The sequence below is a fragment of the Podarcis bocagei genome (assembly GCF_964188305.1).
Source record: "Podarcis bocagei genome assembly, chromosome: 1".
Taxonomy (NCBI): Eukaryota; Metazoa; Chordata; class Lepidosauria; order Squamata; family Lacertidae; genus Podarcis; species Podarcis bocagei.
This window is the reverse complement of record NC_138125.1, coordinates 71,793,360-71,820,678: the sequence shown is the minus strand read 5'-3', so window position 1 is coordinate 71,820,678 and position 27,319 is coordinate 71,793,360. Positions and strand designations below refer to the sequence as shown.

Sequence of the window (27,319 nt, the reverse complement as noted above, 5' to 3'; positions counted from 1 at the left end):
AGGGAAACTTGAGAAGGGGCAAGCAGGCAGGAGTAAATGCAAGGAATGGGTCCCAAATTTGGGGGTTTGTAGTTAATGAAGTTGAATGGGTGCAAAATTGAGTCAGAGGGAATGGCAACATTGCCTGTAATTTGGACAATGATCTGACCAGGAGAGAGATCTTGATTGTGGAGTGACCCATAAAATTTCTCTGGATATTATAGGAACAATTGTTGCTGTGGTGGTTTGTCACTATGCAATTGACATCCAACTATTTTTTTTATTTCCATTTAATCCAGGTGATACAGCAGATGCACCAAAGAGGTGCTTACAGTCAATAATGGGACAGTTGATTTGAGGGCTAGTGAACTGAAGCCAAATCAAAATAAGATGGAGATACTACAGGTAGGTGGAACCAGTGCTTTTTTCCCTAAAAAATGTTTAGGGATACTCTCACTTTGCCTCAAGAAAATTGGGGGAAATAAATACAATAAATGGACAAAAGTACAAAGATTCACAAAATATTTAGGGGTATGCGTATCCCCAGAAAAAAGTACTGGGTAGAATGACTGTGGAGGTTGTATTCAGCTTGTAGTGGATGTGGTTCCAACATCCATGGTTTCACTCACAGTCAGGATTGCTCCTCAATCCACCATTGCTGTTGAATGCCCAAGTGGCCCCTTTTCCCAACTTTGGTGTGCTGGCTGCATCCCCTCCCAAAAAATGAATGATGCAGCCACAGTTATCCATGCTCTAGCAGCATCCAAGCTTCATTGCTGTAATGGGTAATTCCATGAAAATGTCAACCTACAGACCCATTTTTCATTTTCATACACAGTTAGCATGTTCTGTGTTATTTTAACAATAATTTCCCAAAGTTTCTTGATCTGGCCACTGTTTTTCAAAGCGGCATTTTTCACATAAGTAAAAAATTAAAATTAAAAGCCCCAGAAGCATGGCATGTGAGATGACTCAGAATTTTTTTATCTTCCCCTCAAAACCTTCAGTTAATGACCTCTACAAGGAAATAGGTTAATGACCCTTTAATGTACTAATGGTTCTGCTTTCTCATTTCATAAACTAAGAATAAATTTTATGTTAGGATCAAAATCCGATGAGCTTAGGACAATAAGGTACAACTTATATTGGCTTAGTGTGTTATGTAGGTCACAACAACACATACATAGCCTATAGAGATGCAAAAAAATTACCTCAGAAGATGGTCTCTTGCCTTATTGTAACCATCTCCACTCCTTAACAATGGAGAATTAGGTAGCCAGCTCAAAGAGAAGTCAGGGCTCCTACACCTTTAAAAATAGTATGAAAACTACACTTACTGAAATTTCATCTTTCTTGCAACTATTAAATCCCACCTGTTCAGAATACATACTCTAAGCTGTCAGCGGTTTGAATAGATGAATTCCTTTTCTTCCTTAGCCTTCCCCTTTTTTCTTTTCTGGTTTTGTGTTCAGCTGAACATGAACATTCTGTATCTTAAAAGTGCTCTCAGTCACAGACTCATTAGCAGACTTGCAGTCTGCCTGACTTTTCTTTAGGTCCCAACCCCAGGCCAACAGCTATCAACATTCTGTAAACTCAGAAGCTCCTAACAGCCAATTTAGATATATTTAAAGCACATTCTTCCCCAAATAATCCTGAGAACTGTAGTTTGTTAAGCATGTTGGGGACTGTAGCTCTGTAACGGGGAGCTGCAGTTCCCATAATTATTCAGGGGAAGCCATGTGATTTCAGTGTGCATTGAATTAACTTTAAACTACATTATGTTTGGGTGTTCTCATTTCACTGCCAAATTGATTGCCAGTTAACCACCTAAGTTTGCTGTTAGAGGGAGTGATTGCTCTGAATTGTAATACTCTGCTGACAATCCTTCATAATCCAAAAAGCAGCCTTGTATGCAGAAGGTCACAGCCTTCTGCAGCACATAATAAGAGTTCATCTGCTCCTCATAAAAGGCAATTCCAGGCAAAGATGTTCCTCAGTGCATTGCATTACATAGTCAGCAGTTTCCAAATGGCCCAACAACAAAATTGCTGACAGCATGGATAGCTGTGCATGGATGCAAATCCTTGCACAATGGGGCAGAAATGTTCTTAACAGTCAAAAGAAACTGTTGTCTGGCTGAAGAAAATTGTACTTGGAAGAACAAAGCTTTTTAGCTTAGAACTCTGATGTCATACAAAACCCAAAGATTTTGCAGGTACTCTTCTGGTAAATATAGTCATATTTGAAAACATCTGCAGAACCCCAACACCCAATATATTTGTAAACTGTACTGAGGGCTCAGTTTAGGTAAACTGGAAATGTAAAAACAAAAATTGAGTATGTATGTATTTGAATTTCTAAACTACCCTTCATCGGGTAGAGATCCCAGGGTGGATTATAAAATGGTGAACAAACAAACAAATAACAGTTAACATTAATAAAACCCCGAACAAGGCAACTACAGTGTCTTAAAATTGTTGCAGACAGCAAACACAGTAGCTCCATAAAGACTTTGGACCATTTAATCAGATTCTGCCCAAATGCCTGCACCCCAATAATGTAATAGTTACCCACACCTCTCTTAAATTTCTGACACACAGTTCCACCAGTAAAAGCCACGGCAGAAGCTTTTGCCAATATAAATAAAATTAAAACCAAATATCCCACAAGTGTGGCTGTGCAGAGAGCTGGATTCAACCCTGTCCCTCCAGCCACTCTTTTTTTCTGTGGAGCTAGTTCTGGATTAACACAGCCCACCATGGAGCTTCTTGGTCAGGGGTGGTGCCAATGTTTAGGCTGGCCGGAACCCGAAAGCCCCAGGCAGGCAGCAGAATAACAACCAGCAACTGGAACTAGTCTGCACCAAATACTTTATATATAGACCTTTAGAATATACCAGGAATCCCAGGAAAATGGCTCAGAATTAGGGTTGCCAACTGGCCAGAATAATAAAGTGAAAAAGATAGTTCTGGGATTCTCCATTCTCCTTAACAGATTTCATAGGGAGCAACTTGAAAAAGTTTTTAAATGGCATAGATCAAAACACTAGGTAAAAGTTAAAGGTAAGGACCCCAGGATGCTTAAGTCCAGTCAAAGGCATCTATGGGGTGCAGTGCTCATCTCGCTTCAGGCTGAGGGTATCGGCGTTTGTCCACAGACAGCTTTCCGGGTCTTGTGGCCAACATGACTAAACCGCTTCTGGAGCAATGGAACACTGTGACAGAAGCCAGACCGTACGGAAACACTGTTTACCTTCCCGCCGCAGCAGTATCTATTTATCTACTTGCACTGGTGTGCTTTTGAACTGCTAGGTTGGCAGAAGCTGGGACAGAGTAACAGGAGCTTACAAAAGGTGGCAACCATACTTTGTAGTGAGCCTGTTTGAAAGAAGGCTATTCTGTGTTCAGCATTTATCTTGAGGATTTTTAGTGCAGAGATTAACATCCCAATCTTTACCCAGATGTACAGTAAAGGTAAAGGTAAAGGGACCCCTGACCATTAGGTCCATTCGTGACCAACTCTGGGGTTGCGGCGCTCATCTCGCTTTATAGAAGAGAAGAAGAAGAGTTTGGATTTGATATCCCGCCTTTCACTCCCCTTCAGGAGTCTCAAAGCGGCTAACAATCTCCTTTCCCTTCCTCCCCCACAACAAACACTCTGTGAGGTGAGTGGGGCTGAGAGACTTCAAAGAAGTGTGACTGGCCCAAGGTCACCCAGCAGCTGCATGTGGAGGAGCGGAGATGCGAACCCGGTTCCCCAGATTACGTGACTACCGCTCTTAACCACTACACGCCGGCGTACAGCTTCTGGGTCATGTGGCCAGCATAACTAAGCCGCTTCTGGCGAACCAGAGCAGCGCACGGAAACACCATTTACCTTCCTGCCGGAGCGGTACCTATTTATCCACTTGCACTTTGACATGCTTTCGAACTGCTAGGTTGGCAGGAGCAGGGACCGAGCAACGGGAGCTCACCACGGGATTCAAACCGCCAACCTTTTGATCGGCAAGTCCTAGGCTCTGTGGTTTAACCCACAGCCCCACCCGCATCCCAGATGTACAGTAGTTAGAAGTAAATTCCACTTGGACACTCCAGAGTAGAATGGCACTGAAACCAGCTCCATTCAACAAGGGTGGAATTTTGGAGTAAACATGCCTAGGATTGTGGATGCAAGGTGACACCCACACCCTACACCTAAAGCACATTTATATCCTATAAAAAGTCATGGCTTCTTGCAAATAACACTGGGAACTGTAGACTTGTAACAGAGCTACAAATCTCAGCATCCTACAGTTCTCAAGCTTCCTTGGGAAAGCTGTGGTGTGAATGTGACCTAAAGAGAAACCAGCTGCTCTGCAGCACACCCAGGGAACACTGCCACATATACAGTGGTACCTCGGGTTACATAGGCTTCAGGTTACAGACTCCACTAACCCAGAAATAGTGCTTCAGGTTAAGAACTTTGCCTCAGGATGAGAACAGAAATTATGCTCGCGGCGGCAGCAGGAGGCCCCATTAGCTAAAGTGGTGCTTCAGGTTAAGAACAGTTTCAGGTTAAGTACGGACCTCCGGAACGAATTAAGTACTTAACCTGAGGTACCACTGTAGAATGTAACAAGTGGATCCTTTCTCGGTGCCCATTGCGGACATCCGCAGCAGAGCTCTATGCACGTTTACTCAGAAGCAAGTCCAGTGAAAGCCAAGGGGGCTTGCTCCCCGGTACGCGTGCAAAGGCTCTTTTCCAGCCTTTCCGCTGACTCGGGACACGCTTCTGAATGGCGCGTGCACACGACCGCCGCCCCACGCGTGTTTGCTCAGAAGCGAGTCCCGCCGGGTTCCACCGAGCCAGCGGCAGCAGAACTCCCGCTTTACGGAGGTCACCCTCCGGGAGGAAGAAGGCGGGTCGTCACGCACGCCCTTTGTGACGCAGCGCCGCCCGCTAAACCGGGACACCCGCTCGCCGCCGTTAGAAGCTCGTAGAAAAGGAGAGCGGCTGCTCGGTGACGTCACCGGCTGCTCCTTTGGCCGCTGACGCTTTAAAAGGGAAGCGGGGGCTTCGCGCGGGAGGATCGGCTCAGTTATCACCGCTCATTGCCGAGTTCCCCCAGGAAGTACGGCTGACGGTGAGTTCCCCCAGCCTGCCGGTAGAGGGAGCATGTGCGCCTTCTCAGCGGAGCGCGCGCGCGGGAGAGGAAGGCTCCCCTCGGGAGGGTCTGGTGAACCGCGCCTTCCCCCAACCTGGTGCCCTCCGCGTGTGCTGGACAACCAACTCCCGCCAACCCACCTGGGGGTGATGAGAGCCGTAGCTGGCGGAGGGTGTTAATCGCTTAAGCCGCTTCGAGGTCTTTTGGGTCACGGAGCGGTCTATAAGTGGAAATAGCGCACAAGCAAATAAAGTCGCTCCTCTTCCCGCGGCGCAAGAGGGAAGCACGAGCATTGCTTTTATTTGTGCTGGCGCTTTGCAGGGTGCGCCACTGTATGTAATGTTGCCCTCTTTGGATTATTTATCATGCCTTCGCTTAATAAGCTGAGATAAGAACGAGACTATTCATTTTTCTTTTGTAGGGTGAGTAATCAAATCCAAAAGCCACACGTGCCCTCTTTTTTTGGTCTAAATAGGGAAACTAGGTGCTTCCAGAGGTGTGCTTTGGGTGGGAGTGGCGCTGCTTGTGCACGGAAGCGCTTTTTTTCTTTTTCTTGCAGCATCCAGGTGGTGATGTCATCAAAAGGCCGGTCTGTACTCCTAACCCTCCCCAATTGAACCTGAATATACAATTTCTGGTAATAATCTGATAAGTTTTTCTAAAAAAGAAGAACAAACCTGTTGCCAATATCTCTTTTACAGTATTTAGCCCCCTTCTGGAAGCACCCTGTAAGTCCTAGTGCTGAAACAATCCAGGATATTAAATCAACTTATTTAGTGCCCAGGCTTGTTTTGAAACTGAAAGGTATAGTTTCCCAGTTTGAATGCTCGGCCTGTGAAGGGGGCAGGTGGAGGGAGGCAAGAGGTTTACTTATATATTGACTTATTAAGCTGAGATATAGTCACCTCTACTTGCCCTGTATAGCATGGTATCATTTGTGTGATGTGTGTTACCTTCTCTTCTCCTCCCCCTCATTGGCTTGCAGGGCCACACATAGTGTGGTGACATAATGGTGACATAATGCCACTGATTGCATTGCACAAAGCATATAACACTGTGGCTTAATGTTATGTGAACAAGCTCTCCCCGATCTTCCTTGGGCATGGTTGTGAGGGCAAGATTGTAATGTTCTGTCAACCCAGACAAAGTGTTGTTTGTCTTAGTTATGTTGGCTTGTGAAGTCTTCTTTTCCTAAAGTTCAGTTAAAGCTAGCTACAGTTTAGGCACTGGATGTAACAGTAAACAATGGTGAATTAAAAACAGAAGTCATCCCACAGCTGCACCAGGGGAGGGCAGAGGAAGGGAGACCATGCTTGCCCAAGACTCCTTCATATAATGCTAAACCAGCACTTTGCATTGCATCTGAACCAGGTCATTGCCACTAGCTCCCCTCCTCCGCCTCATCACTGCTGCCTTCTTGCTTAACAGGCAAAGGAGAGGTGAGTGGGAATGGTAAGCAGCATGAGCAGGTGCTTTCAGGCGGTATTTGGTGTGGGAGTGGGGCTCCTCATGCATGGAAGCATTTTGAAGCCTCCAGATGATCTTCTTGGCATTAAAATGCCAGCCTATGTCCCCCCCTCCCAACGGAGAGGGGCTGCAGGGTTGTGGGCTTCAGTAAATGAGCAGGGCAGCTTTTGGGTAATGAAAAAAGAACCTGAATCTTTGGAGAGATGGCTAGGAAATGTAGTTTTGTTATTGATCTCCTCCCTCTCTTTTTGGTTAGCGTGTTTGTTTGTGACTGCCTGAAGAAATTCATTGGGCTATATATATTTTTTAAAGCCAGGACACAAGAAATGGAGTCCCAAGAAATAAGCTTGAACCGTTATCGCATGCAGCGCACAGCAACACTGGCCCAGGAAGTTCTGGAGCGGGCAAGAACACGGAAATTGAACTGGCCATTGCCTGCTACATTTGAAAGGAGGGCTTTTCAGGTAAGTGCTGTAACCAAAGGCAGCTGCTTCCATACCTGAACCTTTTAATGCTACCGAGAAGCTGCTGTTCCATTGTGAGTAAGTTGCAATAATACCTAAACAGAGCTGAATGTCCTCAGCGTACTGCTGGCCCACTATGGTTAAGAGCTCGGTTTCACTCCAGATGTACCAACAAAGAGATTAGACGACATTACCCAGGGGTGGTGCATCCAATTTTGCCACTTGAGGCAAAATGGGAAGTGCCACCTTGCCACTGACGACGACACCATAACTGCTACTGCGCACCCTGTTCCATCTGCTGGCAAAGAAGCAGCACAGCCATTATAGCCCATTTCAGGCAAGATCGTGCTGATTTTGAGTGAGCTCTTGCATGCTCTGCAAGATTTTGGGTCAGGTCTCGCCCAAAGTGGATGTGATCTTGCCTGAAATCGGCGCTGATGGGCTTGCTTGGGGGGCTTTGCCACCTGAGGCAGCGACCTCACCCTGCCTAATAGCTGGTCCGACTCTGCTGTCATCTAATGATTCTTTGGGGTTCCCATTAGCCCCAGCCATTGGCCTTGCTGCCTGGGGCTGATGGAGTTGGAGTCCAGCAACAGCTGGTTATTCTGGTTCCAGATGATAAGGCCTTGTCTGCTTCTGTTGTGTATCTTACAAGATTGCTTGTATAACTGAACAGGGGGTGCTACTTGGCTCATTACAAAGATTGCTAAATATAATTGTCACTGTAGATACTGCCTTTTCTCAAAGGTTCACCCTGCATGTAGGTATGTAAAATATTATTTCATGTGCCATCTGTGTTTTGCTTTACCTGTTACCTTTTTGCCCACATTTTCTTTCTTGAATCATCAAGCAAGTTATTTTTGCCTGCCATTTGTTAGACGTGGGACTCTGAATAAGACAGAAAATGTCAGGTAAAACCAAATGGGAGGCAAACAGTTGTTGTTTCATTTGTTAAAATGACACATACTCAGTCCACAGCAAACTGTACAAGACTGAAATCTTCTCTGAAGCAGCAATAATCCAAAAGAAACCGCTCGAATGTTCTCTTTACTTCAGAAATTAAGAGGATTTTTTCAATACCAGAAATGGAACTGAAATGAAAATCTCTCTGTATAACTAAAATGTAAAAATGTCATGCTACCCCTTTAGAGGATTTGTAGTGTTTCATCATAACCCTTGATGTGCATGAAGTCAAGGCAGGGTGGGTGAGCAAAAGAACAGAATTTTTCCATAACTCTTGATTGGATAGCTGCAGGAAGCACTTGATAATAGCTTATAATAAACCTCAGATATTGGATAAAGAGCTGCAAGGAGTAGTTCAGAATCTTTTGCTACTGTCCGTGAGCAACTGTGGTTCATCATGTTATCAGAACCCTGGCAACCTGTGGTTAAGCTTAACTGGTTTGTCTGAAACTTCAAACCACAGTTTGTTTTCGTAGAGATATATCCTGCCTCTCTTCAGCCACGGAACCCAAAGCAGTGTTCATGTGTTTTCCAAGTAGTCACCCATCCAGGCACTGAGCAAACACAAGCCTTATGTGGCTTCAAACCCTATGAAGCCTGGTTGTTTCAAGAAAATATAGTTAAAATAACCACAGTTTAAGGTTTAGCTCAGATCAGTTGAAACTCAGCATATGCCCTGGAGCCCTGTGTCTATTTTGGTTTTGCTCTGAGCAATGAGCGTGTTGCCATTGCAAAGTAACAGAGACAGAAGCATTGGTTTAAACAGGATATCTTCCTATAGTAGCAGCTGTGCATAGGAAGGAACAGTCATTTTGATGATGACATAGCTGCAAGCCTAACTAGTTTCTTGCTATATCTAATGTAAGCATATGCTCCTTTTTGGCCCTGAAGGTTTTTCCATCATCTCCCACCTGTAATTGGATTAAGTCTAAATATGCATTTCCTGGGAATGTGCCACTGTCTTCCCTCATGAGGGATACTCCATGTGAGTTCTGATTACCCAGAGACCTCTCATGACCTCCATTTAGGGAAACACATTGATATGTTTAGTAGTGATTCTGTTAACTAGCATCTAATGTTCCTTCCATGGGGTCACGAAGAGTCGGACACTACTAAACAACAACAACGAAATGTTCCTTCTGTCCAGAACTGTTATTAAAGCAATTGCCCATTGTGTTAGAGCTAATGCCAGAAAACCTGTTTCCAATAACTGGACATCTTACAGATCCAAAATATGTCCACAAACCCTGTGTTTCATGCCTGCTGTAATACTTGGATGCCTTCAGGGGCCATAGTTTGACCTTTCCCTTGCCTTTTCTCCCCGTTTACCTGCCTCTCATCTGTGTTTATTTTCTTTGGATTAGTCAGGAGCATCGTGGAAAGCAACAGCCAATGCTACATATCATGTAAGTAATGCCTTTTTCTGTTTTTGAAACTTTATTAACTAGAATCTAAGGAAGCTAGGGTTGGAATCAGCACTCCCTATGAAGGCTTGCCTACCTTCAGTCACCCCAGCACATCCTGCGCCAACTGTGTCCTTTCAGAGGATAGAGGAAAACATGCAAGTTTTCACCTTCTGCTTATAAAGGGCTCACCACCCAAATGAATTGATTACACTACAAAGAACCTTGGGTTCAGTTACAACCATGCCACCACAAGTCATGGTGAAACTTTAGAAATCACTTCTCTTTACTTTTCCTTCCTCATGAGAAGTGATTATTAGTGTCTTCTCTTTCCAATCCCTAGTTTTCTCATTTCCTTAATCTTGCCGTCTTCTAATACTTGCATTAACCAGCACCCAGTCTTTTGCATTTCAGCTTTTCCCTTTGGGGGTTTAGGATTCCACTGCAACTCAGCTGGTTTCTTAGCACCTGCTCCATGCAAGGCAAATTCTTCTCCTCCCATCTTCACCTAGCTCAGTAATACCAATACAGTGGTACCTCGGGTTAAGTACTTAATTCGTTCCGGAGCTCTGTTCTTTACCTGAAACTGTTCTTAACCTGAAGCACCACTTTAGCTAATGGGGCCTCCCGCTGCTGCCGTGCCGCTGCTGCTCAATTTCTGTTCTCATCCTGAAGCAAAGTTCTTAACCTGAAGCACTATTTCTGGGTTAGCGGAGTCTGTAACCTGAAGTGTATGTAACCCGAGGTACCACTATATGAATTTATAGATCAGGCAGCTTTTGGTAGCCTGTAACTTTTTTTTTAACAACTAGCCATCTTGCTATGCTACATTTCTCTATTGTATTGATACTTCCAAGCTGCTTGGCAGGGGGTTGGACTCGATGGCCCTTGTGGTCTATTCCAACTCTATGATTCTATGAAAATCATTTAACTCACTGCCAACCATTTCGTGAAAAGAAAACATTTCATATTCATTTTGACAATATTTGTTGGTTCTCGATCATTTTTCCAAGTAAGCAAGGCAGTATTTCTAAATTGTCACCACTGTGGTGGGCAATTTTCTCTAGATTAAAGATCTCCAATGCTGTGCCTCTGTGAATATATGTGTAAAATACAGGCTCATGTGTATGTGTGAATAGACTTGCAAGTAGATCCAACAGCATAGATAGAACACTAAACTGTAGTTAATGAAAACCAAAGCGAAAGTTTTCATTCTACAGTGGTGGAGGATAATGGAGAGGGGAACTCAAGCCTGAGGCTTGCTATGACTTGTTGCTGTCACAGTAAACTATAATTCATTATGGAGATTTCAGTATAAAAAATGACATGCAAACACAACCGCTGTGTTGCCCTTTGGGGCTGTATATTTCCCATTGTTTTCATAGTGACAGGACATTTTGTTTCATGGAAACAGGAAGGCGAGGATGAAGATGCATGTCTTGCTGCTGCTTTTGCTTCTGTTGCTGAACACATGGGCCGCATCTCAGCAGAATGCGAGGTAAATGGTTCTTGAGATGGAAGCAATGACTGCTGTGCTGGGAGTCAAGTACAGAAGCTTGAGTGACAACTATTAGGGACATAGGAAGCTGCCTTACATACCATTGGTCGATGTAGCTCAGTACTGTCTTCACCGACTGGCAGTGGCTCTCCAGGGATTTAGGCTGGGGTCTCTCCACCCGGATATTGAATCTGACACCTTGTGCGTGCAAAGCATGAATTCTACCAGCAAGCCATATGAAGGCTTTATTGCAACTGCATTTTAGGAAATACTAGTTTATACTGTGTTGAATTATCAAAACTCAATGGGCTGAAGGAACACAAAATCGCCATCAAGCAAATCTGGATTCTGTTCCATGAGTATCTTTGTCAGCTTCCTCAGAGATCCCTTTGACAGGGTGGAAATGTTCAGGATTTCCCCATTCCCATAAATCATTTATCATGTCTAACACGAAAGAGGAGCGGTAAGGAGCCATGCTTAGTATTGAACCTTACCTAGCCAGCCCTCCATCTTCCCTGAGACTTCAGAGATTTCACCAGGTGTTGACCACACACTTTCAAGCCGACATTCAGGCATATTTTATTTCAGCCTTGTATTTAACAAGGCTCTTGCAGCTAGAAAGTCAATGCAAGATCAGCCTGTTCCTCCTCTGATAGCCTGTATAGCTACTGTGATAGCTGTAGAAAGAGGAAAGACACTTTCTCCCTAGTCAGCATGGGACCACAGTGGGCTAGCAGAAGAGGAATGGAGCAATCTGCCCCTCCATTGGCCAGCTTGGCAGAAGAGGCAAGCTTTTTCTTACTATCCTGCTGAGAGCTGAAGCCTGCATTTCTGGGATTTCCTGCCTCCATGGCCAACATGGAGAAACAGGCTGTTAAGTTTCTTTGCAAGCTAGTAACTTTTGTGGGGTTATTGGCAGGGCTTTCATTTTGACATTTCTTAGGGTTGTGGGCTTCTTCTGACTTCACAGTACCAATTTCTACACTTATTTAATTACTCCAACACTTCCCAGCGCTTGCTCTGAGGGCAGCGATTAGCGTACGCCAAATATGAATCAAGGGACATCCCAATTTCCCATTGTCAGGAAAGGGATCCAACCACATAGAGTAGAATGCGGGAGGAGGAGTTAGTCGTCTTATTTACAGCAGAGATGGGAAAGCTGTGACCCTGTAGATGTTTTTGGACTCCAACTCCCATCAGTCCTGGCCAGCATGGCCAATAGTCAAGGATGGTGGCAACTGTAGTCCAGCAACATCTGGAAGGCCACAGGTTCCTAACCCCTGATTTACAGTACCAAACACAGGCATTTCTGTCTGACAAAGTCCTTTCACATTTGTCCTTCTGGTGGCAGCAGAGACGAGGGAATTGTTGCTCACATCTTCATGGGGTAGGCCCACATTAAGACATTTCATTATTTTAGCGCCACACATACTTCTTGGTTTAGTAATATTTTCTTCAACTCTATTCCAGAACTATTACTGTTGCGTACCACCATTTCAGTTCAAAGAGTACGAAGTTGCACATATATTCAGATACCACAGCAGGGAGTCATCTGAAAATTTGCTAAAGGCATTTGAAAATGAGGTGAGTGTACTGAACATAATTCTCCTTTTAAGCTAGGAATGGCTAAATCGCAGCCCCCAGCCCCCAGCCCCCAAATTACACCTTGAGGGCCACAGGTTAGCCATCCCTATTTTAAGCAAAGATATGTTGTCCAAGGGTCAGCTTACTCAAAGGAGTCTCTTGATGCCGCTTCAACCAAGCCTCTGCTAATCTTCTAAATGACATATAAATTTGTAATTTATTTGGAAAAATTTTCCAGCATTGCCTTAAGGGGCATTTTGTTATCAGTATGGACATCTCCTCCTGTGGACATCTTCCTACTGTATTATCCTATCCTTCCAGAATTATCCTTCCCAGGAGAGGCTCGGGCACTCTGCAGGCCCCGCAGTAAGCGCCGTCCCCAGTCTGCCCCCCTGCCCCCCCCAAGTATGCCTCTAAAGCTGCTACAGGCGCCTTCTTGATACTTGCTTTGTGCTGATTTGGATTAGGTCTGTTTGCTTGAGGCTGGTGGATAGGCTGAACTTGGTCACATCCAGCTTGAGATTCCATAAACTATATCTGCTCTCTCTAGGAAAGTAAAAATGTCCCAATAGTGGAAGAACCTGGTTGTCCTGATACAGATACAGCTGCTTTAATTCCAGCAGAGAATGCTGAACATAAAATAAAAGCAAGTATAAGTTCACTTAACATTTTAAGGCTTTTGTGGGGTTTGCTTTTATCTGTGTAGGGTGCACAGGCATTCAATTGCTCGATGAATTAGAATGCGTAGTGTTATTATTGGTGTTTATCGGCTTAAGGAGACTATCAGAAGAGATCATAAAGAAAAAAGAGAAAATATATGAACAAGATGTGATGTGGAAACAGCAAGATAAGACTGGATAGAATTATGAACTCTGTTTCGACTGATTTGGTCTGATTTGGACATTAATGCAGTAGCAAGAAGATGATCAGAATCCCCCTTCGGGTCTTGAAATATGGGTCCCCCCAACAAAATTTAAAATTCGGCTTTGTAATTCGGAATTTATGTGATTTAACTTGATTTGATTGGCCGGTTAATAAAAATTATTTTTTTTAAAAAAGAATTAGAATACGTAGTGCTTCTGGAATGAAAGAAATGGTATTGGTTTTTACATGGAGGAACCCACACACACACTCCATGGTGACTTCCCCTCCCAGCTCCATCAGCCGACATGCTCCTGAACATAATCAAAATTCTTTGTTAGCTACAGTAATTTCATTTTATAATTTTATTTACTTAAAACTTCTTTATATTGTCTTACATTTAAAAAAAGGTGGTGGTTGTTTAGTCGTTTAGAGCAATAGCCACAGGAGTCTTACGGGACAAACACAGCAATCTGGTATTAATGAGCTGCAAAGGTCTGGGAGAAGATATGTATTTTTTGCAGGTGCTGGAAACCCAAGTACAGTAGGGAGGGCCCTGTTCCAAAGGGTGGGCACCATAACAGAAAAGGCCCTCCCCCTTTTTGCTGCAGGATGGCCCTCAGCAGGCTGTGGCACAACCAGGAAGACTTTATTAGATCATAGTAACCATGCAGGTCTGTATGGGAGAAGGTTTTCTCTCTGGACCAAAGTTGTTTAGGGCATGGTAGTCCTACATTTATCACATCCTGGACTCACCTCTACACACACACACACACACACACACACACACACACACACACACCTGGCTATCTCAAAGGAAGCAATGATGGACAAAGGTCAAGGGGGCACTTGGCCAGCTGAAACTTTACTTTAGTCCACATTCTCAAGCTCAAGCTGATCCACAAACGGTGACTAGATGGTGTGTCAGGCACATCACTCAGAGATGTTACTGTGGTGTCCTAAGTCTTGAAGGCAGGCAATTTTGTCCACAAAGTGCCTTGGAAACTTCCAAACACAACCAATCAATAAGTCACCCTCTGGTTATGCAGTATGTAAAAATATAAATCTCACACCACCACCAGCACAACTTACAAGAGGAGGATGTCCTTACAGTTATCCAGACACCAAATACCCCACCCAACCATACAATTCACCTGACTTACGCTTGGGAGCCTCTCCCTCCAACCACCAGTCATGCTCTCACCTGGACAGCTGCTCTCCAGATACCCCTGGCTTTCACCCAGAGGTGTCTTTTCACATTCAGCCTCACCCATAGCTCTCACCTAAAGTGACAAGACTTCATTGAGCAACCCACTTCACCAGTCAGCCAAGGGGATGGCATCCCTTTGTGTTACCACAAGGGCAAAGGTGCCAAATGTTGTCTAAGCATCTCAGAGCTGCCACTCTCTTCCTCTCTCACCACCAGCATTCTTGGTCTTGTCAGTTGTCTTCTAGGACAAGTTGAGTTTTGCATCTTTGCATTCATATGCTGTGGTTAAGAAATTTGATGAGAGATTTTTTGTCCAAATAGTTAAACATTTATTTTAGTAGTTGGAGCTATTTAGCATAAGAACATGAATGGGGTTTTGATTTGAAAAATCTTGACATGTATATTTTATATTCAGGATATCTACATTGAAGTTTCTCCTGGCACCTACACAGTCTCTGCCTCTTCGTATGACAACACAGTCAAACAAACACATCTGGTAGATGTTCGGTCAGGAGAAAGCGTCAATTTGACCTTTGATTTATGACGGATAGTCTTTCTGTTTCATCTAGGTTAACAAATGAAATAGATTTTGGTGTCTTTCAAGTGTCACTTTTTAAATAAAATTTTCTCAGGCTATTTACCCTATATAATTAAATATGATCTCAGGTTTTATGCTGTCTGTATATTATAGTGAGAAACTTTGTTCACATTTGCCCTAACTTGAATCATGTGTATTTTCACTTTTATACTATGCAATGCCTTGTAAACGATAAATTTAAAAGTGCAAATGTTTTTGAAAAGACTTTAAATTCTTTGTTATTTGCCTTTCCGAAGGAACTGCTAATGTAATGGCAGAGGCTATTGAAATGAAATCAACAGAATAGAAAGGGGAGTCTTATTTAGTTACGTAGTTCCAGGTAACCGCAGAGTGCACCATTTAGTCAGTCACAGATATTGGTGGTCGAATCCTAAACTAAAATGCTTTGCTGCTAACAGAGCATATTTATTCATTTGGAAAACATGAGTTTGACCAAACTGTGAGAGGCAGTGAAAGACAGGAGTGCCTGGCTTGCTCTGGGCCATGGGGTCACGAAGAGTCGGACACGACTAAACAACAACAACAACAACTTCCCTTTTTGTTAACCTGGCTGGTCCCGAAAGTCCAAAAACAGTTACTTCAAAATATATTTGAATTTTCTGTTGTACAGTGGTGCCTCGCAAGACGAAATTAATTCGTTCCGCAAGTTTTTTCTTCTTGCGAGTTTTTCATCTTGCGAAGCACGGTTTCCCATAGGAATGCATTGAAAATCAATCAATGCGTTCCTATGGAGACCGTCCGGTGACAGAGGGGAAGCGCCGCTCTGTCCCCTCTTTTGAAGCAAGGGGCGGAGAGGAGAAGATCGCTTCTCCCCCTTGCCACCCCTTGGTTCAAAAGGGGTCCGGGGAGAGAGGGGAAGGTGCTGCGCCTTCCCCTCTGTCCCCGGAGCTTGCGGGGCTGGCAACGGGGAGAAGTGATATTCTCCGCGCCGCCCCTTGCTTCAAAAGAGGTCCGGGGACAGCAGGGAAGACGCGCTGCGCTTCCCGCTGTCCCCGGACCTCTTTTGAAGCAAGGGGCGGCGGGGAGAAGATCGCTTCTCCGCGCCGCCCCTTGCTTCAAAAGAGGTCCGGGGACAGCGGGGAAGATGCGCTGCGCTTCCCGCTATCCCCGGAGCTTGCGGGACAAGCTTCGTTTTGCGAAGCAAGCCCATAGGGAAATTCGTCTTGCGAAGCAACTCGAAAACGAAAAAACCTTTCGTTTTGCGAGTTTTTCGTCTCGCGAGACATTCGTCTTGCAGGGCACCACTGTACTGTGGTTAGATGCACTGATCTCCTCTAGGGCCCATCCAGTGTTAAAACAAGAGAACACTTGTTAATTTGCTGGGGAAATTACCATATATATAATTTATTAGATGCTAATGATCCAACATCATTATCCTAAATCTCTTAATATATTCTTGTGGACCCACAAAAAAGTAGAACTAAAAACAAGCATATGCTTTCAGTGGAGGGTGGTTTTTTTCTTTTCTTTTTTACTGTGTTCCTTGCTCTCCTCCTGAGGATGGTTTGACTTCTTTGTGACCCAAGACTTCCTTCACAGTAAGTTGCCTTCGAGGAGACTGTTCAATAGTTTCAAACATGGCACTGTGGTTGATCAGTGCAGTTGGGGACGGATCCATATAAGGAACTGCTTTGGTTTCGGATCTTTCCTTTCTGCAGGTGCTGTCCAAAGTATAATTGGTTCCTATACATGATAGTATAACACTTAATTTGTGAGTAGTTAGACGAAGACAAAATAATCAAACAAGGTATGAAATAGGGAACCGAGTGTTTTTGGGGTCCCCCCCATGATTTATTATTTCAACATCCCTCTCTTCTGTTAAGGCAATTGGAGACAACTGTGGGGGGTTTTGGCTCACGATTTGACTCAATATATATTTCTACTTCATGCAAATTATTTCATAAAATTTATACACCACTTGATTGTAAAAATAAAAAAACGCTCAAGTGCTTTTCATCTACACACACACAAAAAAAAAAAAACAAAACACAAAAAACACACAGTTAACAAACCAGAAATCCCCAAGTATGTTAGTATCTGTGATACCATTAGCAGAAAAAGCAATCTCAGTATAGCTGTTCACCTCAACCAGTATGATAATGCCAGGTAGTTTTTGACAGTCTTCTACCTTCCACTTTGAAGCTCATTCAAAGGAAATATTGTGTACCGTGGCTGTTATGACGAGAGCTGGGATGGCTTCTCTTCCAGTATTTCCAACAAGGTCTCCTGATTTCTTGCAGCTTGGGCTTTTCAAAAAGACTAGAATCCGTGTTCACTGCATGATCTACCATTGTGGTCTTGGTCAAACCTGTATCTGTACCACTTCTGGAACTGGAGGAGCATGAAGAAGAAGAGGAGCTGGACACAACAGTGGCTGGTTCTTCCTTTGGAGGCCCTTCCACTGCCAGTAATGGTTTACTGCTGAACTCTTCTTCAACATTTCTCTGGGATGGTTCAGTTAAAGAGGGCGGCCACCAGCAGCCACTGTATTTAGGGCAGCAGCAGGAAGCGTACTGTGGATGTCCAAGGAATGAGCATGTGTGTTGAAAGCACCTGGAGCAAGGGGAGATGAAAGAGCAACATGGCCTCTGGAGCTGGCAGAGGCCACCTACAGCACATCCATGCATGGAGCCTGTTATAGCCCTACATGAGCCACTGTAGTGACCAGGTCTTTGGAGCTGCCTTTCAGATGCTTTCCTGCTGGTAAGGGGCATCCGGATCATCTCCACAATCCTCTCCCACTGCACTGGGGAAATCCACAGGGCTACACCCAATGGGACTTTGGCTTTCTTGCCATTCCAGAAGCTGACTATAATTTCTTCATCTTCTTTCCCTGTTTTGAAGAGAAAAATATAAACTGGGGAAAGTCATCACTCTCCTCAATTTATTTATTAAATTTCTATCCTAATTTTAAGAAAGGGACTGGGGCTGTGGTGTTTTTATTGTTTGTTTGTTTCTGTATGTGATATTTTACATGTATATATCTTAATGCTTAATTGTCTAAATAAAATATCTATTTTAAAAAATCTATTCTGCCCTTCTTCCCAAAGGAGCAAAGCTAATGCTAATAATAGTTTGTCAGTTTAAATTAATCTGATTAATAATAGTTTGTCAGTTTAAATCAATCTGATTATGTAGCCACAAAAGGGTGGTCTTTATATTCCAGTCTGGAAAGTATGCATAATAATTAAATACCTGTTTGAGGGTTTTAAAAAAAATATTCACCAGAGCTTTGACATAAGCAGTGTTTTTCCACCATATGCATAATTTAATAGTAAATGAAATACGAAGAGTAAATGAAAACCACAGGAGCATACTGCACTTCCTATGTTCAGGGCTATATTATACATATACACACAAAAAGCTAGTTCAGCTACTGGCTCATGTTAAAAAATAAACAAATTGGGTTTTACCTCTCAAGGGATCCCTGGTTTCCATGCCTTGGATGGTAGTGCCAGGGCCATATCTTTTTTGCTGTGGCTCCCAGGGTGCCAGCACTTTATCACCTGGCAGTATGGAATGCCTCATTCCATTCACACACTCAAACATGTCACTGCTGGCTGTTTCTTGCACACATGTTGTGTCCTCACTCAGTCCAAATGACTTGGCAAACTGTACAAGAAAGGTTCTTTTCTCACCCTAGTGCCAGAAACAAGATGGGGAATTAAAACGAAAAACTAACAAGCTTTAGTCATGAAATAATCAGCAGTCACATCTATGATAGCTTAGGAAATGAAGAGGGGGGGGGAATGCAGGATGCTGGCCATGTTAGTACAAAGTTTTTGATGCTGGAGGAAAACGTTAAGCTTGTGTTTTTTTCATGCATGGTTTTTAAAAAGTTGATCAGGGTGGCAAGATAACAAGAAAAACAATTTAACTAAAGCCGTAGAAAATAATACTATACCAAAAAAAAAACAAACCACAACCACCTTTTGCTCTTAACTTGAGGTAGAAAACATGTCGCTGTTCAGCTGGCATGCCTGAAAAAAACTCTATTCTCAAAGGGCAAGTTCATAATAAAATGCTAAACAGATGAAGCTCAGTGGAAGAGGATGCACTTTGCAGGCAGAAATCCAGTTTAAAAGAATTAGCTAATAGATGATATGGAAGACCTCTGAATGAGACCTTAGGCAGCTACTGCCAGCCAAGAGTAAAGAGTATTGGGCTAAATGAACAGTAGTCTAATCTGGTATAAGGCAGCTTCCTGTGTTCCAACTGTTGATAACAACTTTAGGAATTGCAAAATGCATGTGGGGTTCACCTGCCTACAATGGCTCCCCTATTAATTTCCAGAGAGCAGCATTACAGTAGGCTATGGGTGTAGCCAACGGGGTACAGGGAGGGGCAGCTCCCCCCCCCATAATCAATAAAAATACATAGCTAACTGAGGTTCTCCACCCTAACAAAAATCCTGGTTACGCCCATGCAGTGGGCACATCTCTGTGTGTATTGGGTTGGCCGCATTTCCTATGTTACAGAGAGCAGTCCTCTAATTGAAGGACTTATCAAAGGACAGGCAGCCTCTACTTAAAAGTGTCCTTTGATCTAAGTTTGGTTTAAAGATTAAAGAACCATTAGAAGGAAGAACTGGAGCCTTGAAGTTGGCCATCAACAGATAGGACCTGGACCAAAGACTGAGCTGGGACATAGGTCGCAGTTTTCCCCACTACGGTGAGATATATGGAATTTATTTTTACGTTACATTCATCTGATGGCATTCAGTTAATGAGTCCCATCGGTGGAAGCCGGCACAGTGACTAAGATTTGTACAATGGGGCTTTCCCTCATCTCTCTCACCTGTGTTCTGCCTGTGCTCCCCAAATTGACTCGGGGGGATTGGGAGCACCCCTATAATAGCATGAGGAGGGAGGAGAGGGGGATTGTTCTGTCTGGCAAGCTTGTCCTGAAAGTATTATCAACATAGTACAATGTTGAATTCTTCCCAGTATTTCCTCATCTGCACCTATATGTATAAATAAGCATATGCAATTTTTATGCTAATCACATTTTGTCCTTTTAATAAAAAAATCCTCTTTTTTTTAGCAATGCATAAGTGGCCACCATGTTGTGTAATGAAAGGGATCAAACACTACAAAACAAAAATATATTATTGCCAGTCACTCCCACTACATGCTGAATACCAGGCATTTCAAATTTGTCAGTCTTCCAGAAACTTTGATAAACAGCCTTGCCTTTTTCTTACACTTCAAAAACAGCACAACAATTTTTTTTAAGTTTCAAGTGCTAACAGCTAATGAATTGAAGGTTGTTTTTCCTGTGTACAGAGGACAAAAAGTGTCAAGTTTATATATATTAACACGCTAAGACATTTCCAGCAAGTATAATGTCCATCCGTTTACTCATAACAACGGATGGGATATTGTCCCCAAACAGCATAAATCTCCAGATACACTTGGCAGGAAGGTTTAAAAAACACACACTCAAGAAAACCTGTGCCAACAAGTTGGACAGAGACTTGGGTCACAGCCACACCACACATTTCAAGCACATAGCTTTCTCTAAACTAAGAATTTTGGCAATGGTAGTTTGTTAAGGATGCTGGGAATTGTAGGTCCATGAGGGGTAAACTACATTTCCCAGGATTCTTTTAGGGGAACAGCATGTACTGTAATTGGATGGTGCAGTTGTGACCTTGGCAGCAGTAGGTCTCATGCAAGATGGACCTCAGACAAGTCAAATGAAATCTAAGAATTTCTGAAAATATGGGAAAGTGGTTGTCAAATGGGGCTGAAAGCTTGGTGGTAATGTGACACAATTTTCAAATACAGATTGTAGCAACTCCGTGCAATAAATGGCTAGAGAGTGGTCCTCATGATCCATCAGAATTCCCAATTATTGAGCAGGTAAAAGGAGGGAAGGATGCCACTAATATTAAAGAGTTTTTTTCTCCATCAAAATGAGGCAGACACCAACTTCCGTTGAATGCAGCAGTTGTGATTGACATACACCCCTTGCCCAGAATCTGACACCTTTAGCAGAATCCATAAAGATACTGGGGTGAACTATTAATGTCTCATCTACACATGCCAGAAAAAAATCATACAGCAACTTGCCTCTATAATAGCTTTTATTATTGTGCCAGGATAATAATAACCATCAGTTTCTCTTCTTGCCAAAACAGGAATGCCAACAGTGTCCAAGGATCTCTCCAAGTTTTTTACTGCCTCACATGCTCTAAGAGGAGGGAAATGGAGGCAGTGGCCGAAATGTAAACACCTTCAAATAACAGAGAAAGTGTTAATGCTTGTTTTATCTACACATGACAAGAAAAGCTACTTCATCTACAGCAGCTAGAACCTTGATGCAGATGCCAAAGTTTTACCTCAGGAGTATTATTCTTCTGTACCCCTGTTTTGGCATCAACAATACCCCTCGCCCCACTTGAAAAATCCAGAGATGTATCTACAATGCAACATCTATAACTGAACACTGGATTGGAATTTGCATATGAGAGAGCTGGCATTTCAAAATGCAGCTATTGTTTGAACTCTTCAACTTTAGTCTGCCAACCCCCATACACACTTTTTATTACCTTGTTGTGATGAGCGGTCTAGCAACACAGGCAGGATGTGCTGAAATGGTACCAGTGCAGGTGGAACTGGGATTAGCTGTGAAGCTGCTATGCACAGGTTTAGCTGGTGCTAGCATTGCACAGCAATGACTGTGGTACGGCAAAGAGAACCAGGCGCAGCCATCCATTCCTTTTGAAGTATTTCCCTACCAAAAAAGAAAAGGGGGGAAAAGCAATCACCCCATAAGGCACGTTAAGTACCGTATTTTTCGCCCCATAAGACGCACCGGCCCATAAGACGCACCTAGATTTTAGGGGGGGAAATAAAGGAAAAAAAATTTATTTCCCCCCCAGGTGCGCTGCGCTAATCCAGAAGCTTGGGGCAAGCTGAGGTCAGCGCGCCCCAAGCTTCTGCGTGCCGGCAAGCAGTCCGCTGCCGCCCCAAGCCTCCCGCACCCGGCAGGAGGTCCCGCTGGGTGCGCAAGGCTTGGGGCGGCAGCGGACTGCTTGCGCGCACCTAGAAGCTTGGGGCGTGCTGAGCTCAGCACGCCCCAAGCTTCTGCATGCCGGCAAGCAGTCCGCTGCCGCCCTAAGCCTCCCGCACCCGGCAGGAGGTCCCGCTGGGTGCGCAAGGCTTGGGGCGGCAGCGGACTGCTTGCACGCACCTAGAAGCTTGGGGCGTGCTGAGCTCAGCACGCCCCAAGCTTCTGCATGCCGGCAAGCAGTCCGCTGCCGCCCCAAGCCTCCCGCACCCGGCAGGAGGTCCCGCTGGGTGCGCGAGGCTTGGGGCGGCAGCGGACTGCTTGCGCGCACCTAGAAGCTTGGGGCGTGCTGAGCTCAGCACGCCCCAAGCTTCTAGGTGCGCGCAAGCAGTCCGCTGCCGCCCCAAGCCTCGCGCACCCAGCGGGACCTCCTGCCGGGTGCGGGAGGCTTGGGGCGGCAGCGGACTGCTTGCGCGCACCGAGAAGCTTGGGGCGGGCTGAGCTCAGCTGGCCCCAAGCTTCTAGGTGCGCGCAAGCAGTCCGCTGCCGCCCCAAGCCTCGCGCACCCAGCGGGACCTCCTGCCGGGTGCGGGAGGCTTGGGGCGGCAGCGGACTGCTTGCGCGCACCGAGAAGCTTGGGGCCAGCTGAGCTCAGCCCGCCCCAAGCTTCTAGGTGCGCGCAAGCAGTCCGCTGCCGCCCCAAGCCTCGCGCACCTGGTGGGACCTCCTGCCGGGTGCGCGAGGCTTGCAGACACTCGCCCGAAGCAGGGGGAGCCCTCCAGAGGGCTCCCCGTGCTTCGGGCGACAGGCTGCCGCCCCAAGCCTCGCGCACCCGGTCGGACCTCCTGCCGGGCGCGCGAGGCTTGCAGGCATTCGCCCCATAAGACGCACCCCGATTTCCCCTTCATTTTTGGAGGGGAAAAAGTGTGTCTTATGGGGCGAAAAATACGGTATTCTGAAGGAGGAAAACATGTCACCATGACATAACAGTAATTGCTGCCACTGCTCAAGCTCATAGCTTTGGAGATTTCTCCTGAATGTCATCTGCAACAGTTATGAATCAGGCCCTAAAGTCTTACATTGAATGGGAATAGATTTGAAAGTACTAACTACTGGTAAGGAATTAAATTCTTTATCTGGACCAACTTTTTACAAAAGCACAATTGTGAGGAATGGCTGAGTTCTGCTTGGGATTTGAAGGTGGTGAGCAAAACTGACATTGCTATAGGGCTAGCAGCACTGTCCAAAATAACAGCAGCAGCATCAACAACAATAACTTGATAATCCCCATTTGGGGTCTACATTTGTACGGTCTTACATTTTAAAGAGCCCCCATCTCCATTTCTTGGCTGCCATCCCACAGAACAATATCACTGTTTGTCAGTTGCAATACTGTGCTCTTTTTTAAGGATTTAGGATTCCCCGCTAAATACAGCATTTAAGATTATGTTTGAATGTGCAATTCCTGGAATCGCAAGGGAGAAGAAGGGAAGAAGGTAGATGAAAGTCTACTGGTAGACTTTTTGGTTTTTATTCTGTGAAACGCCCTGAGACCTCTGGGTATAGGGCGGTATATGAATTCAACAATTATTATTATTATTAATAAATCTCTATGTGATTATTAATTCAGTTCAAGTGCAAGAAAATGTGTGGAAAATACCCACCACTTCAGTATAAATGAAGCTGCAGTTGTAGACACGCTCACATGGCAATATATCCCAGTGGTGCTTGCTTCTGAATAGACATGCATAGGTTTGTATTGTGAATTTTTGATGAAATACAGCAACTTTTTATGCAATGCAGGGGGGGGGGGGAAACCAATGTAGCGTGGAAGTAGTAAGTACACACCACACAGTTTGGACCAAACAACAACAACAATGGATATGCATTTTTGCATAGGTCTCTGTTTGTAAATAAATTCTCTGAGCTTGGTGGAGAAGTTTAAATCTTTTTGTCCAGAACAGCACTATGTATCCTTTTTGCTGCTGTTGCCAAAATCAGTGGAGTTGGGGTGGCGCAGAAGGAGGAAGATTTGCTTGAGAGCCAGATCAGGTCTCCAGAATGGGGGTTAGCCACCTAACACAGGGGTTCTACTCAAGATGATCCTCAACCATCTACATTGCTGGTGGGACAACTGGGTTATTGGTGTAGGTAGGATTTTGCAACCTGTATGGTCAGTTTGCCGTTGTCAGTTGCAATGTGCCTGTTTTTCCAGAAACATTTCCCACATCTCTGCATATCACATTAGAGGTTGGTATGGGGATTAGACAAATCAAATCTATTAATAAGGCAATCAAATACAGGTTATAGCCAAGAGAAAACATTCTCCCTGCTTACCTTTGTGCACTCCATAACCTAACCAGAAACATAGGAAAATGTTTATATAGTGGTACCTCAGGTTAAGTACTTAATTCGTTCTGGAGGTCCATTCTTAACCTGAAAGTGTTCTTAACCTGAAACACCACTTTAGCTAACGGGGCCTCCTGCTGCCACTGCGCCACTGGAGCCCGATTTCTGTTCTCATCCTGAAGCAAAGTTCTTAACCAGAAGCACAATTTCTGGGTTAGCGGAGTGTGTAACCTGAAGCGTATGTAACCTGAAGCATATGTAACCCGAGGTACCACTGTATAGGTTGTGCTCCCAAAGTACCTCATGGTTCAGAAAGCACCTCAGGTAATGCTTCCATAGTTGAAATAGGTTTAGAAAAAGTTGTTCCATTAAAATCATGCAAAATTATGGTGGGAAAATATTTTGATCTGTTCTGTGTTCTCTTGTGCTTCATAATCACTGCCTTCTTGCAACAAGGGAATGATCATACAGAGAAATGGCATGTGAAGAGAGAACTTACTCTGCGGCTGTCAAGGTAAGATTTGCAACGTGACAGTAAATGCCAGGCATTTATCAGGCATGCTGGCAAAAAGATTTTGTAGCGCTTCAGAGATTGATACAATCTGACTTGATTATGGGTGTCAGCATTAAAAAGGAGATGGGTGTTTTTGAGAGTGCTCATCATGTGCTTATTATTTTGTTGGTTAACTGTTTTAGCATTTCCCAGGAGTAAAAACAAAAACAAAAGAGGTTTGAGGGCTGGGAGACAGGGCTCACCTCTAACAGAAGGACTCCCTTGAGAAAATATGTAGCAACTGTTCAATCATTAAGACATCAAATCACCTGGAAACTGTATACTGCTGACATGCTAATTCAAGCATAATCAAGGCCTATATTATCTGTGCCTCACTTCAATTTTATTCTAACTAGGCCTGTCAACCAAATAAATAAAATTTACACCTGCTTTCTTGCTATTAATTGATTACAGTATATCACATGTAAATCAATTAGCATATTCCAAAAGTTATAGCAGATAATCTTTGTACATACTGAAGGAAGTGTGAGGTAGTTTTTTTCTTATTTCTTTATTACCTGCCCTTCATTTGAAAGTCACAAGGTGCAAAGCAGCAGTAAAACACATTAAGAACTATTTAAAACAACTTACAGCAGTAAACAATTTGTTTATTCAAGTGTAGGGCTGCTATCTTATGCACACATACCTGTTCTATTGAATTCAGTAGAACTTACTAAGTTACCATCCATTGGAAATAAATATTATTTTTAATGCTTCTCTATTACAGTAACACAAATAGCACCAGATATATACCCAAATCTACCGAGTAAATTGAAGCCATCTACCAACTAAACCAGCGGGGGGGGGGGGGGCAAACCTAAAATTCTTCAGTCCATTGATTTGCTAAAATAGTAATTAGAACTCACCAGATGCTTGCAGGACTAAATGCTGGGATCTTTCAGTTGGCTTGACTTCAACAATACGACACCTCTCTGCTGAGAAGGAGTGTTATTGGTGGCTGTTTTCTGTTTCTAAGCAGGTTGCTATAGAGCCACTGCAAACAGGAACTTGTGTCTGATAGTACAGAATGTGTGAAACACACACACACACACACATTCATAGTGTGTGAATATCAGCTGTGAATGTTTTCTCAGGTACATCTTATTTCTAAACTCAGCGACACTAAATACTGAAGAAAGAAAAATGACAAGGGTAAAATGAAGATTGTCCAGAGAATGCTCAAGTCTAATGAAAAGAAATACAGCGGTACCTCGGGTTAAGAACTTAATTCGTTCTGGAGGTCTATTCTTAACCTGAAACTGTTCTTAACCTGAAACACCACTTTAGCTAGTGGGGCCTCCTGCTGCCGCTGTGCCGCTGCTGCACGATTTCTGTTCCCATCCTGAAGCCAAGTTCTTAACCCGAGGTACTATTTCTGGGTTAGCGGAGTCTGTAACCTGATGTGTATGTAACCTGAAGCATATGTAACCCGAAGTACCACTGTAAAGAAATAACAAATGCTCAAAGTCACAGTGCACTCTGCACTATAGAGCCTTTCCTCAATAAAAATGTTTCTTTATTATTTCACAAGATTTCTATACCATTTGATTGTAATAAAACGTAAGAGTGGTTTACATTAAACACACGCACACAAATTAAAAAATATAATTAAAATAATTATCTATTAAATGTAGCTTATTGATAAAGATAAAAACTATTCAGCTAGCTGCAACCACAGTCCACTTTGAGCAGCATCTCATTTCTACTCTGCAGAAATTTATTTGAATGTGACAAATAACTTTATTAACATGTATTTGGTTGAAAGAACTATTTCAATAGTTGTTTTAACTGTTGTGTTTTAATGGGTTTGTTTTAGTGCACAATTTAATTGTAGATGTTTATTTTAATATTTTTTATTGTACATTTATATTTTTTGTAATTGGTTTTGCACCTATGAATAGACGCTTTGGCAGTTAAGCATGATATATATTAATAAATATTACTGCTAATAAAGCCATGTGGAAAGAGGACTTTATAAGAAGATTTAAGCTTTTTCTATATTATTGGGGGGAGGGGTTTTCCTCTGATTAGCAGTTCAAAGATCACTGAAGAAGCATCCTTCTTGGAATGTCTATATCAGTAATATTTATGATGCTCAAATCCTCAAGTAAACAATGGAACAGTACAATAAAATTGAGAGAACCTAAGGTAAGTTTGTTAGTTTCTTTATATTCTTGAAATAGAGGGAGGAACAGGAGGTATAGACACTCCTTCAGCTTCATTTCTTCCA

General features: G+C 43.7%; 2 protein-coding genes across 7 annotated transcripts; one reads left to right on the top strand and one right to left on the bottom strand.

The window, feature by feature from the left end:
* The first annotated feature begins 4,896 nt into the window (after positions 1 to 4,896).
* On the top strand, positions 4,897 to 17,544 carry AKIP1 (A-kinase interacting protein 1). Of its 5 annotated transcripts, XM_081184882.1 has the most exons (8): positions 5,683 to 5,714; positions 6,909 to 7,056; positions 9,384 to 9,425; positions 10,837 to 10,920; positions 12,391 to 12,504; positions 13,055 to 13,150; positions 14,991 to 15,144; positions 17,414 to 17,544. In XM_081184882.1, exons 1-7 carry the CDS (start codon positions 5,698 to 5,700, stop codon positions 15,117 to 15,119), a joined length of 630 nt encoding a protein of 209 aa, XP_081041008.1. In that variant the 5' UTR covers positions 5,683 to 5,697; the 3' UTR covers positions 15,120 to 15,144; positions 17,414 to 17,544. The 5 variants fall into 5 exon arrangements, with proteins under 5 accessions (XP_081041011.1, XP_081041009.1, XP_081041012.1 ...); XM_081184885.1 differs by lacking the exons at positions 5,683 to 5,714; positions 17,414 to 17,544 and adding an exon at positions 4,897 to 5,104 and having other exon boundaries at positions 14,991 to 15,375; XM_081184883.1 differs by lacking the exons at positions 5,683 to 5,714; positions 17,414 to 17,544 and adding an exon at positions 4,898 to 5,104 and having other exon boundaries at positions 6,905 to 7,056; positions 14,991 to 15,375.
* Positions 16,425 to 27,267, bottom strand: LOC308581020 (uncharacterized protein C11orf16 homolog). 2 transcript variants are annotated; one of them, XM_081183455.1, is made up of 6 exons: positions 25,956 to 27,267; positions 21,727 to 21,911; positions 21,248 to 21,410; positions 18,587 to 18,812; positions 17,341 to 18,006; positions 16,425 to 16,856 (listed from the first exon to the last, which is right to left on the bottom strand). In XM_081183455.1, the coding sequence occupies exons 2-6, from the start codon at positions 21,891 to 21,893 to the stop codon at positions 16,645 to 16,647; spliced, it is 1,434 nt and encodes a 477-aa protein (XP_081039581.1). In that variant the 5' UTR covers positions 21,894 to 21,911; positions 25,956 to 27,267; the 3' UTR covers positions 16,425 to 16,644. The 2 variants fall into 2 exon arrangements, with proteins under 2 accessions (XP_081039581.1, XP_081039582.1); XM_081183456.1 differs by having other exon boundaries at positions 21,248 to 21,368.
* Between the last annotated feature and the right edge of the window lie 52 nt (positions 27,268 to 27,319).

Coding starts and splice junctions, on each gene's coding strand:
- AKIP1 (XM_081184882.1), top strand. Junction 7,057..9,383: donor TTGAAAGGAGGGCTTTTCAG/GTAAGTGCTGTA, acceptor TCTTTGGATTAG/TCAGGAGCATCGTGGAAAGC. Junction 13,151..14,990: donor ATGCTGAACATAAAATAAAA/GCAAGTATAAGT, acceptor TTTTATATTCAG/GATATCTACATTGAAGTTTC.
- LOC308581020 (XM_081183455.1), bottom strand. CDS start 21,893: ATGGATGGCTGCGCCTGGTTCTCTTTGCCGTACCACAGTCATTGCTGT. Junction 21,411..21,726: donor AGACCGCTCATCACAACAAG/GTAATAAAAAGT, acceptor TGTTATTTGAAG/GTGTTTACATTTCGGCCACT. Junction 18,007..18,586: donor AACCAGGGATCCCTTGAGAG/GTAAAACCCAAT, acceptor TCTTCAAAACAG/GGAAAGAAGATGAAGAAATT.